This window comes from Anolis carolinensis, chromosome 4 (assembly GCF_035594765.1).
Source record: "Anolis carolinensis isolate JA03-04 chromosome 4, rAnoCar3.1.pri, whole genome shotgun sequence".
Classification (NCBI taxonomy): domain Eukaryota; kingdom Metazoa; phylum Chordata; class Lepidosauria; order Squamata; family Dactyloidae; genus Anolis; species Anolis carolinensis.
The window spans coordinates 239,127,142-239,140,744 of record NC_085844.1 but is presented as its reverse complement, the minus strand read 5'-3'; the positions used below and the strand labels follow the sequence as shown (position 1 = coordinate 239,140,744).

The 13,603-nt window shown below is 42.7% G+C and overlaps 1 protein-coding gene across 6 annotated transcripts in view; it reads right to left on the bottom strand.

The window, feature by feature from the left end:
• The window catches only part of cdh4 (cadherin 4), a 945,608-nt gene extending 933,649 nt beyond the window's left edge, over positions 1-11,959 (bottom strand). Inside the window, exons 1-2 of one of the 6 annotated variants that reach the window (XM_062979013.1) lie at positions 11,537-11,959; positions 7,580-7,691 (exon numbers count right to left, since the gene is read on the bottom strand). In XM_062979013.1, coding sequence (XP_062835083.1) covers positions 7,580-7,691; positions 11,537-11,596 — 172 coding nt within the window. In that variant the 5' untranslated portion in view covers positions 11,597-11,959. Of the gene's footprint in view, positions 1-7,579; positions 7,693-11,536 lie in introns of those variants that run through there. The other 5 variants (XM_062979012.1, XM_008110150.3, XM_062979010.1 and 2 more) reach the window with 5 other exon arrangements.
• Positions 11,960-13,603: the final 1,644 nt, after the last annotated feature.

Here is a 13,603-nt window from a genome sequence, read left to right as displayed (position 1 = left end):
TCAAAGAAAATAGGCTTATTTACAAAAAACATTTTCTAAAAAATGTATTCCTTTCTGTTCATTTTTGTTGCAGTTCTGTCAGGTTTTTTTTTAAATGCTGTTTCTTTTTCTGTGCCCCTAACCCCAGTGAATGTGGAGGGATAACTATACAGTCAATGATCAAATCCCCATCAAGACTGAAAAAAGCTTCAAGTGGTCCAACAGGCGGCAGCCAGATTCCTGTAAAGAAGATCTGTACAGGAAGAATAATAATATTGAGGATAGCTTTGATGGTGTGGTAAGTGAATTAGAACCAGACATCCTGAGGTTGAGTGGGCCTTAAGAAGCATTGTTAATAACAAGGCAGCAGGATACGATGGGATCCCAGCTGAACTGTTTAAAATCTTGAAAGATGATGCTGTCAAGGTGATGAATGTCATATGCCAGCAAATACAGAAAACATATGAATGGTCATCAGATTAGGGAAAAAAATCAATTTATATTCCCATCCCAAAAAAGGGAAACACTGAAGAATGCTTATTTCCCATGCCAGCAAGGTAATTCTCAAGATTCTGCAAGGCAAACTCCAGCAATACATGGAGCGATAGTTGCCAGATGTACAAGGTGAGGGTTCGAAAAGGCAGAGGAACAAGAGACCAAATTGCCAATATCCACTGGATAATGAAGGAACGTAGGAAGTTTCAGAAAAACATCTATTTCTGTTTTATTGACTATTCTTTGTGTGGTTCCTAATACATTTTTGCAAGTTTTTGGTGGTATGGGGATACCACGTCACCTTGTCTGTCTCCTGAGGAATCTGTATAATGACCAAGTAGCTGGTCTGGACAGATCCTACCCATGTGTGTATGTGCCTTCAAGTTGCTTGTTGACCTATAGCAACTCCATGGAGTTCATAGATTTAGGGGGCTTTTTTAGACAAGGAATACTTAGAGGTGGTTTTGCCAGATCCTTCCTCTGAAATATAGCCTACAGCATCCTGTGTTCATTGGTAGTCTCCCATTGAAATACAGTAGAGTCTCACTTATCCAACATTCGTTTATCCAACGTTCTGGATTATCCAAGCCATTTTTGTAGTCAATGTTTTCAATACATCATGATATTTTGGTGCTAAATTTGTAAATACAGTAATTACAACATAGCATTACTGGGTATTGAACTGCTTTTTCTATCCATTTGTTGCAAAGCATGATGTTTTGGTGCTTAATTTGTAAAATCATAACCTAATTGGATGTTTAATAGGTTTTTCCTTAATCCCTCCTTATTATCCAACATATTCGCTTATCCAACGTTCTGCCAGCCGGTTTAGCTTGGATAAGTGAGACTCTACTGTACTAACATTAACATGAAATCTGTAGGCTCACAAAATATTACCAGTGTGAACAATGGAGCACTTTGACAAGAACAGGTGTGTAAAGAAGTATGATGACAGGAATGGAATCTTTTTGGATCCCACCGCTGCCACCAAATGTAAAGAAGTATGATGACAGGAATGAAATCTTTTTGGATCCCACCGCTGCCACCAAATTGCGAAGGATTCAACTTCTACCTCTATGTATCCCACTTTTCAATGTTGTCGCTGCCACCACCTTTGAAAGATGCTTTGCTCAAATAATAAGCAACAATTGAAGAAACAGTAACTTGTTTATTTATAGCACAAAGCTTGATGGTCGCAAGAATGTTATATCTTGAGTTGAACGATGTTACTTCTGCACAGTAAGTGTTGCAAGATTTCTCAATAGTTTCTCTGAGCTTAGTATGGTATCAGCTTTATATGACTTGTTTCTTTCAGTTAGGAATACTGTCCTTCTTGAACTTAGTTGATCTGTACCCGATCAAACTTGGACTGGGGAGTTTAACTGGTTAACCCTAGTCCCCCTTGACTTAGGGATGTAGCCTCAGCTCTTTAGTTATCCCTACGAAAGGCTCAGCAACTTTAATTTTAGCCCTTCTCCGCTAAAACTCTCTAGCTGCTCAACTTCCTCCCACAATCCCTTCTCTCGATCTCACTCCTTTCCCACTGAACAGAACCAACTGCTCTGGTCAACCGTCAAACTCCAACTGCCCAATTGCAACTGCTGAATTTGAATTCTAAGGCTTCCACCAGCAAAGTGAAGCCACGCCCCTTTTCCTGGCCATGCCTTAGAGCAGGGGTCCCCAAACTTTTTAAACAGGGGGCCGGTTCACGATCCTTCGGACCGTTGGAGAGCCAGGCTGTAGTTGGCCACCGAGCAATAATAATAATAATAATAATAATAATAATAATAATAATAATAATAATAAAAATCACAACAACAACAACAACAATAATAAAGAGTGTTGGAAGAGCCCCTTTGGGCCATTGAATCCAATCCCCTTCTGCCTTTGTGCACCGAAAGCACAAGCAAAGCACCCCTGACAGATGGCCACCCAGCCTCAATGTTTTATTATTATTATTATTATTATTAATAATAATAATAATAAAGAGGGTTGGACGAGACCCCTTGGGCCATTGAGTCCAACCCCCTTCTGCCTGTGTGCGCCAAAAACACAAGCGAAGCACCCCTGACAGACGGCCACCCAGCCTCAATGTTAATAATAATAATAATAATAATAATAATAATAATAATAATGTGATTTTGTGATACGAAATCCAGCATATCTATCTTGTTTGCTGTGTCATAATAAAAAAGAGGGTTGGAAGAGACCCTTAGTCCAATCCCCTTCTGCCTTTGTGCACCAAAAGCACAAGCAAAGCATCCCTGACAGATGGCCACCCAGCCTCAATGTTAATAATAATAATAATAATAATAATAATAATAATAATAATAATAATAATAATAAAGAGGGTTGGACGAGACCCCTTGGGCCATTGAGTCCAACCCCCTTCTGCCTTTGTGCGCCAAAAACACAAGCGAAGCACCCCTGACAGATGGCCACCCAGCCTCAATGTTAATAATAATAATAATAATAATAATAATAATAATAATAATAATGGTTGGAAGAGACCCTTTGGGCCATTGAGTCCAATCCCCTTCTGCCTTTGTGCACCGAAAGCACAAGCAAAGCACCCCTGACAGATGGCCATCCAGCCTCCAAGTTAATAATAATAATAATAATAATAATAATGTGATTTTGTGATACGAAATCCAGCATATCTATCTTGTTTGCTGTGTCATACAATATAATAATAATAATAATAATAATAATAATAATAATAATAATAATAATAATAATAATAAGGGTTTTAAGAGAAGAAGCTACCCCTTGGGTCATTTAGTCCAACCCCCTTCTGCTCTTGTGCCGTGGGGGCCGGATAAATGGCTTCGATGGGCCGCATCCGGCCCCCGGGCCTTAGTTTGGGGACCCCTGCCTTAGAGGCTCCCAACTTCTGTATAAGAATAGCTGAAATATATAACCTTAAACAGTCAACCTAAACATAGCAATCATGAATAAAACACAATGATCATGACATCTTTACAAGGTGAAACCCATTTGTAAAAAAATGCTAACTCACCAAAGTTATCTAAAGGTTTTATTCTGGGTATAATTTTGTATTTACTTAAAAACCAAAGTCAGCTGATGTTGTAATTACATGACAGCTTCTCTTTAACTTCAGCTGGCAACACTTTCAACTTCTCTTCACCAGCCCTTCTGTTCCATTGTCACTGTCTAGCCAACAACACCACAACATAATGCAGCAAATATCCAGTTGTCATAGATCTCTTTCCAAGAGAGCAGACAAATGAGGCAGTGTGATAAACACTAGCAAAGACACTAACAATTCTTAATCATGTAGGAATATTTGGAATCTATATCAAGCAGAGAGCATCAGTGCTAGAGGAATACAAGCTTGTGAAAGAAAGTGGAGTAATTACTCTGGATTCTCTTACAAAGTAAAAAAAGAAAGAAAAGGTTAAGTGCATTTATTGTTTCCTGTCCATCTCAGGAAAAGAAAGGAAAAACACAAAAGTAGTTCACCTAAATTTTGTTACAAGATCCCCTAAATGCTGGCACTCCTGTGGGTATAAGCTACCAGCCATTATTGGGCAAGAAGTCCCATGACCAATCCTTGCCCCAAACAGAGGGCCCTTTCACACTGCCCTTTATCCCAGGATCTGATCCCAGATTATATGAGTCCCCATTGCCAGATAAACTGGGATAAACAGATCATCTGGGATCAGATCCTGGGATATAAAGGTTCCAGAGAGAGCCAAGAGAGTAACTTCTTGAAGAAAAGAGACATTATTTTAACAGGTAAGAAAGGAACAAAATCCTTGAGCATATAGACCAAAGAAAGATACAGAGTGGTAAAACAAAAAGCAGGTATTATCTAGAATCCCCTATACTATTGATCATTTTATACAGGCATTGTTACTGCTGTGCTTCCAACAAAACAAGGGGAAGAAGCAACCAAATACTGTACATAGAAACAAAATTATTCCAATCAGGAGAACAGCTGTATTAGGACACACAGGTCTAAAGCCACTGGCCTTGTCACTTACAGCTAAAAAGATCCACCGTCAGGTAAACATAGACATTATCAATTGGAAGGGTTGGTTCAGTGATAGAACATGTACTTTATTCATAGAAAATTCTGAATTTAATCCCAGACATGTCCAAAAGAAATATCAGCAGCAGATGGACAATTCTATTTCAGGCTAGCCCACAAATGCTCTACAAATATCGGAGATGCATGGAACAGTCTAACTCCAATTAATGCAGCTTCATATATCACTTTCCTTTCAAGATGGCAATGAGCTACAACTGATTAAAATAAATATGCCTTAACAGATGGGCTACTAGAATTTTAGTAGACCTGCAGGGCTATGGCGGCCACCACAAGAACCAGCAAACTACTTTCTTAGGCCATTGCATCAGCTAACACAACCCAAAATTCATTTGTCTCTGGAGTACTGGATGGAATCATTCTATTCGAAATAGCTCCAACTTTGCTCGTTAATTTGAAGATCAGTGACTGGAACAAATTAAAGCAGACTACAAAAAGTAAGGCTCTGAAATGCAAAGACAGAAAACTGAGTGAAAGCCCAAGGTATACTAAAAGGATTGTAAAACTGGTGTGGCAATTGTGCGCACTACACATTGAAACCACAAGGATCAGAATTAGTGCCTTTGTCCAAACAAATCAGCATTAACTTAGCTTTATTGCAATGGTTATCATCTTTTGGTTGTCCAGTTGTTTTGGTCTTTAAATCCCAAAATTCTTGACCATTGACAATGCTAGCTGAGGTTTCTAGACACTGATCTTTTAAACATAGTCACAACTGTATTGTATGGTAATGTTACATACAGGTTGAGCATCCCGCATCCAAAATTTTGAAATCTAAAATACTCCAGAATCCAAACCTGTCTACACAAGTGTTTAAGAAAGTGGCACCTCTGCTTTGTGATGGTTCGGTATACACAAACTGTGCTTCATGCACAAAATGACTTTAAAATCTTACATAAAATTACCTTCAGGCTATGTGTATAAGGTGTATATTGAACATAAATGAATTTCATGTTGAGACTTGGGTCCCATTTCTAAGATATCTCGTGATGTACATATATGCCTTGAATCTCTTTCCGAGCAAAAGGCAGGGTACTAATTGAATAAAGAAATAAGCTAATACAGGTATTTTAAAATCTTAAAATATGAAATCCAATCCACTTCTGGTTTCAGATAAGAGATACTCAACCTGTATTAATATTATGTCTGCAGCTTGAATAAATGGAGCTTTTAAAATCCCAAGGACCCATTCATTTTCTTTCAGTGGTTTGAGTGAGGTTGTAGGCAATGCTTTGTCATTTCTACAGCACTGTGTCATCAATAAACTGAGCAGATTTTGCTAACATTTTAGTTAGTGTCAAAACATGCTTTCCCTTTCAACACTGAAAGGGGGAGTCCTTGCAGTTATGTTCACCTATTCCATTTGCCTTGCACTCTCTTGCTCATAACTGAATTTACCTGACCTGAATAACATCTATCACAAAGGTAGATTTGATTGGGTATGCGACTATGAATCACTGTGACACCATCCTATTTATGTGTTTCCAGGAGACAAGAAAAGGTTTGGGGTATGGGAGTCCCAAAAAGTTCAAGGAGGATAATTTTTTTTCAATGTTTTGGGAGACATTCAAAGTCACTAATTTTATATCCAGTTTTACCCACGAAACTTCCGCCTGATAGTTTTATGGGCAGAAGAGTGGTACATAAAAAGTAAATTCAGAGATTTAAAACTGAAAAATATTCAGAAACAAAGCTATTCAAACACAAAAACATTTTGGAGCAATGATCTCGGAAGAGCAGCACTATGTCCAATAAATTCAGTAATTCTGTCCCTCTGATCAGAGAAACCTCAAATCCTGAACCATATTTTTTAAAAACCCACACAAATCAATGCATTTCAGCCCCACCCACTTCTATTTGCATAGGAACTAATTCCTCAAAATGTCATGCCTGTCCCTAGGTCTCATTTCCCACCTTAGCTATACATATAGCTATACAGCATTGTATCACCACCTCCAGCACATAAAGAAGGAATGAGACCTATTTAGAGAAAGCAGACAGAAGCCATTCAAGATAATCTTTCTGATCTTCAACGTGCCATTTTACTGTCTTGTTCCATGGACCCTCAAGGTAACAAAAAACCCATTTGCACATCAAGCTTTGCTGGCATCCTTTGCCCACCCATTTGCTCTGCCATCTCTTCTGGCACTTCACTCCAAATTGACTTCACTTCCTTCAACCAACGACATTCCAATGCCATATCAGATTGGCTCATAACACTGTGACATCTACTGTGTCTATTAGCAATTAGGAAGCAAAGTACAGAGCCAGGTTCCAGTCTGGCTTTTAAGATTCTCAGAGGAGTAAACAAAGGATGTGTTTCCTGTACAGTGAAAATGGGGTGTTTAATTATTTTAATTACTGTAAAAACACAGCAGAGATAACAACTTTTTTATTTAAAAAAGTGAACAGCAATCAGGGTGCACTATGGTCTTTTGAATTATGGAGCTGTTTTAAGAGCTCACAGTCACATGCAAAAAGAAACAGTTATAATCCTACAATTACTGTACAGCTAATTGGTCATTTCTCACAGTGACTGTGATTTTTGTCTTGCCTGTTGGACAGTAATGAAAACAAATGCTACATCTAAAAACAGAATGCCCATCGGCTTGCATACCACGCATCCCACAACAACATTTCATTTACCCAGCACTGAAGCTCAAAAGCTTAGGAACTTCAGATCTCAAAAAGTATGACAACTCTCTGCACGCTTGTGTACACACACACAAATCTAAAAGACAACAACAAGAAACTTCTACCAACAGGGAGCGAAGGAGGAAAATGGAGGTACAAGAACCAGTTGTGATAGGATGCCATGAAATCCTTTCAGCAGAGCCAAGCAATAACAGAAGAATTCAGTATTGTTACTGAACAACTCGAGGATAAGCAAGCCTGTAAGTATCGTCCTCACATTGCTTTCCCAATAAACCAATTGAGTTTGGGGCTCCTGCTTTCCATATGTCAGGTATTTCCTCCCCATGATCCAAAGTGCACATTAAGACATTCCAGTCCATTTCCAGGAATGCTCCCTACCTTTGAGTAACTTCTGCCCCTCCATGATGTTTTGGGAAACGAGCGCTGTGTAATCATCTTCCGAGAAGCCAGGCTTGCAAGTGGGTCTGACTGTAAGATCCCCATTGTGTGCCTGCAGAGAGCAAAACAAGAACAACAAAGTATCATGAATTGTGTTATTTTTGAACAGAGAGAGCAGCTTTCTCCCAGTGTCTCCAAACACCAGCCTGAGCCACTAAAAGAGTGTCAAACTGTTAGCCTGCCTTGTGTGATAATGAAAAAACAATGAAACCACACTCATTGAGAAATGCTAGCAATATGGGATCTAAACTGGAAAGCCTAGGCTGGAGATGACTTAGGAAACATTATTAAACAGCACTGCTAGGAATGGCTGTACGATGCACCTCACTGGTTATTATGTTAGAGACACCCTAACGTTTCAGATCAATATAAAGCTGAGGTTGGCAAATCTAAGGAGCAATGCACAAGCAATCCCCCCCCCCCTCGGTCCTTTTTGTTGAAAACCATCTGATCACCATCTTTGGCTGTATTTTTCTGGCACTAAAAGATCTCAGGAAGGTCTGTTAAAGTTACAGCAAGATGCCATGTGTCTACTTATACACCCAGGCAAATGAATGTAGAACTGCTGAGCAATCATCACCTGGCAAAGAGAGGAAAAGAACTGTGTGGGAGCATGCAAACATGCCTGGCTGAAATACAAAGTGAAGTCGTGGAAAGTGAATAAAGCAATCCAGAAAATTAAAAATACACAAAGCCACATAGATGCTCTCCTTCCCTACCTCTCCTCAGCTGGAGAATTTAGAAGCATGACCTAGCTACTCTTGCTAACGGGATTAGAACAGTTTCAGCCAGGTAGCTTTTCCCCTTTAGGCAAGAGAGCTGAACCTAAAGTTTGTTTCCAGATCCAAATCAGGGGGTGTGTTGTTAAAAATCAGGATTCATTTCATCTCCTAGGTCTTGGATGGCAACTGAGAATCTGCTTTGACCAAGGCTCTTCAGATCTATCAGCTCAAATAAGCTCTTATTTACCTAATGTGTAAGAGGGGAAAAAACCAAACATATTCTTAAATAGTGATTGTCAAGCTAGAAGTTTCTACCGCAAGGGAGGCACAAAGGTTTTTTGGCAAGAGGCATCACTGTCTTTTGACATTCATTGCTGAGTTTTCTAGAGCATCCCATCACAACCTGGTGCTTTCAAATACATTGGACTGCAACTCCCATCAACACGGGACAGTCACTGTCATGCACCAAATTGAGGATGCCTGAAGAATCCCTCAGGAGTCCAAGCAGATTGCAACAAGAGCAAGATAGATCACAAAACCAAGCAGCCCAAACCTCAGGAAGAAAGCACAACTTTATTTTAAGCAGCCAAATTAACCTTGAGAAGTCCAAATACAAAGATGGTTGCAAAATCTAGCAACTAGGAAGCTGACTAGGATCAGCAAAAGACTGGTGTTAAAATAATTATGAATGAGAGGAAAAGCTACATTAAACATCTCTCTGTGTATGTGTGTATGCAAGAGGGAGACGAGAAGAGAGTCTGTCTCCCAGCTTCCAGAGAAGCTTACTAAGCAAATTGCAAGCCAATGTAATCTCTGAAATCACGCTTGGGAGAGAAATGCCAGCTACTGTCTATGGAAAATGCAGGGAAGCGACTCTTCAGTGCATGTCGGCAGACTCCTGGCAAGATGCTGCAATTCAGAGACATTTCCGAGTCTGACAGTAGATAATAGGCTTTGGATTTCCAATCATCCACTTATTAAGATGGACCTATAACAACAGGGTCACAGCAGACTGTCTGTGGCAAGGCTGCAGAAGCAACCCAGGGAGGGGAAAACCCTTCCAGCCAAGTTTCTAAACTAAAACATCCCTTTGTCATCACTCCTCAATAACAAAAGTTAGCCAGCCAAGCTTGGAAATAAAATAGCTTGAACTGTCTTTTTTTAACAAAAAGACTCCAAGAAGATACGCTGCCTGGATGAGAACTATCACAAAGCCTTGCCTTTGTCAGCCAAGAAATACCAGACTTTTACCCATTCAGACATGTGCAGGAAAACTTCATGAGAAATCAGTCCCATCGCCAGTCAAAATCGTTTTGCTTGCCATAAACCTCTGAAGGGCTTTTCATTTAAGGACAGACAGAGAAATCTGACCAATTTAGAAATGGAGGGGAAATGAAAAGACTAGACTATTTTAAGAACCAGACTGGCTCAGTCATAATGGATGTCCTTTCAAAACGATTTCAAAAGTTCAGCTGGGGAATACAGGGATGATCAAAGCACATGCCTAATATCGAGGAAGTCTCCCATTCCTCCCAATAAGATAATGTGTCCATTGTCCACATCCTAGCATTTTCAAGGCGTGCATGGCAAACAAATGCTGAAAATACCTACAGCAAAGCACAAGAGGATATATGGAAGCAAGTTACAGAGCAGTCATGGCCAGGATCAAAATGCATGGCTGTGCATTTGCAGGAAGCCCGTGGCTCCCAGAAAAAAACTATAAATATGAGTTTGTCTGGGGAATGCTTGTTTTAGTTTTTAACTTTGTAATGAGGATGGCCAAATCTTGATTCCCAGGGTATTACCGGTTGCTGAAATAAACGTGGTAGGAAAAGGGATTTCTCTGTGTCTGGAGGAAGGGCTATCCCTGGAGCAGGTCGGTGGGGCAGAAAGTCCCCTGAGTCTAGGGAAGCTTACTTATTTGAATGTGTATACACAGGATCACAGCTTAACTCCTTCAGGTCACTTTCCTATCCAAGAAAGCAGCTTAAATTCAGGGTCTGTCGCCCCAAGACTCCTGCCGCACATGCCATGTGGGTGAGGCAAAGGCTCTCCAAAAGTAAAAGGCGAAATTCAGCCCGAACTTCTGCCAGCTGCTGCATTCGAGGGCGCAGCGCATTTCCTTTGCAGATCTTTCTTGCTAAACTGGAATCAATCAAGCCCAATGCTAAACTCCAGGCGATGTTCCTGTCACGCAATTGCAATTTATTATTATTATTATTATTATTATTATTATTATTATTATTATTATTATTATTATTATTATTATAAAAACCCAAGAGTTAACCGGGTCCCTTTCTGCCACCCAACACCCATCTCTGCACATCCCGCCTTTGCCACAGCCAGTAGCGGCTTCTCCCCACCGCCCACCCCGTCGCAAAAGCCTTCTTCCTCCGAAGGATTTTTTTTTTTTGTCTGCCAGTGTCTGTGAATAAATGGAAAAAAGAGGGGGGAGAAGGAGGAGGGAGCGGTGTGAATGCATCTCCTTGGGAAGACACAAGCTCGCATTGTTGCATAGTACTCGGCAAGGGGGGAGCAAAGGCGAGAGAGAAAACTTAAGAGGCGGGGGAGTTGGTTGGTGCCTGGAGGGGAGCCTTGGCTTCTCGCCGCCTCCTTCACCCGCCCCAACCTCACCACCACCGCGGTCCATAATACGAGGCGGAAGCGGAGGATGCTCTGGACACATCGCTGCCAAGAGGAGCATCATGCCTTTGGACACACCGGGGCGAAGATGGGATACAGATGAGCGAAGCAAACACGCGTAAAATAAAAGCGCAAGGTTTCCTGCCCGGGGGAGCTCCGAGTGCATACGGAGTGCGCAAAGAGGTGGAGGAACGGGAGTCGGGGAAAAAAGGTGGTATGTGTGTGATATATACACACATCTACATATATACATACATCTACACATATACATACATACATATATAGATATATACGCATACAGTGTATTTATGTATGTCTGTGTATATATATGTGTATGTAATATATGTGACTATATATATATACCCATTCTCGCAAGCATCCAAGCTTGTATATGTGTGTATGTATATATGAACTCCAATATCCATGCAAGCATCCCTTGCTTTGCCTGGGCTGGGATTGGGCTCTCTCTCTCCCGCTTCCAAGGCTTTCCCCTTCCCCTCCACCCTCCACCCCCCCCCCCCCTTGAACTTACCCTGGCCGAGCTCCAGCAGCCAAAGAGCCAGAGAAGTAGCATCCCCGAGCGCCCGGGCATCGCCGCTTCCTCCCGCGCCGGGCGGCTCTGTCTCTCTCTCTCTCTCTTTCTCTCTCTCTCTGCCTCGCTGGTCCTTCTTCGTGGCCCAAGCGGGGCAGCCCCGGCGCCGGGTCCCCTTCCCCTCCTGGCCGTGTGCGTGGCTGCCTCGCCTGCCTTGCTCCTCCGGCGTTGCCCGGCTGCCGCGGTGGTTCCTCGCCGCTTGGCTCGCTCGCTCGCCGGCGTCCTCCTCCTCGGCTGCCCCCTCCTGAATCTCCCTCGCAGCCGCTCTGAACTGCAGGTGAAGCGCTCTCGGGGCCGGGCCTGGCGAATCCCCGCCTCCAAGCCCGGCCCATACGGCGCGGAGGGGCTGCCAGGCAGGCGCCCTTAAAGGAGCAGCCGAGGAGGAGGAGGAGGAGGAGAGGAAGGCAGCGGCATCACCAGGAAGAAGAGGAGAAGGGAGACGATGAAGGAAAAGCCGCACGGCCGGGAATGAGCGGGCTCCCAGCCTCCGGCTTCCTCGCGAGTAAGTGCCCTGCCGCGGCCCAGCGCCCTTCGCCTCCTCCTCCTCCTCCGCTTTTCAATCGATTCGGAGTCTTCTCGGGACTCCGCTTCCCTCCGCAGAACTCAGCCACGAAGCTTACTTCTTCCCTTGAGGTTGCACGGCCATCTGTCGGGGATGCTTTGCCTGTATGTTCCTGTACCGCCGTTGTTGTCTCTCATGATCCTAAGGGCCCTTCCACATAGCCATATAACTCGGAATATACAGGCCGAAAATGCCACAATATCTGCTTTGAACTGGGTTATCTGAGTCCAGGGCCGTAGCCAGAAAAAAAAATTCGGGGGGGGGGGGGTTGAACCCCTAACCATCCCCCCCCCTACAGCCCTGTCAATATTTGCTTGAGATAGTGTTTGTAGTTCTGGTAAGGTAAAGGTTTTCCCCTGACGTTAAGTCCAGTCATGTCTGACTCTGGGAGTTGGTGCTCATCTCCATTTCTAAGCCGAAGAGCCAGCATTGTCCATAGACACCTCCAAGGTCATGTGGTCATGACTGCATGGAGCACCATTACCTTCCCACCGGAGTGGTACCTATTGATGTACTCACATTGGCATGTTTTTGAACTGCTAGGTTGGCAGGAGGTGGAGCTAATAGCAGGCACTCAAGCCCTTCCGAGATTTGAACCTGGGACCTTTCGGTCTGCAAGTTCAGCAGCTCAGCAATTTAACGCACTTCGCCACCGGGCTCCGTTATCCCAAAAACCCCGTGCATATGGGATATATTGAGCATGGTGATCAGATCATGATATGAATAAACATAACAGTTTAAATAATAAATGTAAGGCCTTCTTGTGGACCACCTTGAGAACATGCCTGCACATAGCTATATAACTCGGAATATACAGGCCGAAAATGCCACAGTATCTGCTTTGAACTGGGTTATCTGAGTCCAGGGCCGTAGCCAGAAAAAAAAAATCGGTTTTTGTATTCGGGGGGGGGGGGGGGTTGAACCCCTAACCCCCCCCCCCCCCCCCAGCTTACAGGCCTGTCAATATTTGCTTAAGATAGTGCTTGTAGTTCTGGAGGGACTCTTAATTTTTTGCCTCTCATAGACTTAGCATGGGGAGTTGGTTAACCAATTAAAATTCATGAGTAAACCAGGTTTTTAACCTGAAAAATTTCGGGGGGGGGGGGTTGAACCCCTAAACCCACCCATCCCCTTGGCTACAGGTCTGTCTGAGTCGACACTGCCATATATTCCAGTTCAAAGCAGATAATGAGGGATTTGATTCAGCTGTGTGGAAGATACCATTTAGAACAGTGGTTCCCAGGGACCACTCTCCAATATTAGTACCAAAAGGATCAGGAATGGTTTCGTTGTTTGGGGTGCTGATTCAGAAAATTGCATTGGATCCACCCCATCAGCTCTAGTTTCTGATACAGAACATATGCCATCCAGTAGTCGCCATCTGCTCACCCACAGAAAACCATATTTAATCATCTAGAGTGGATGTGGTCTATCCAATACAATTT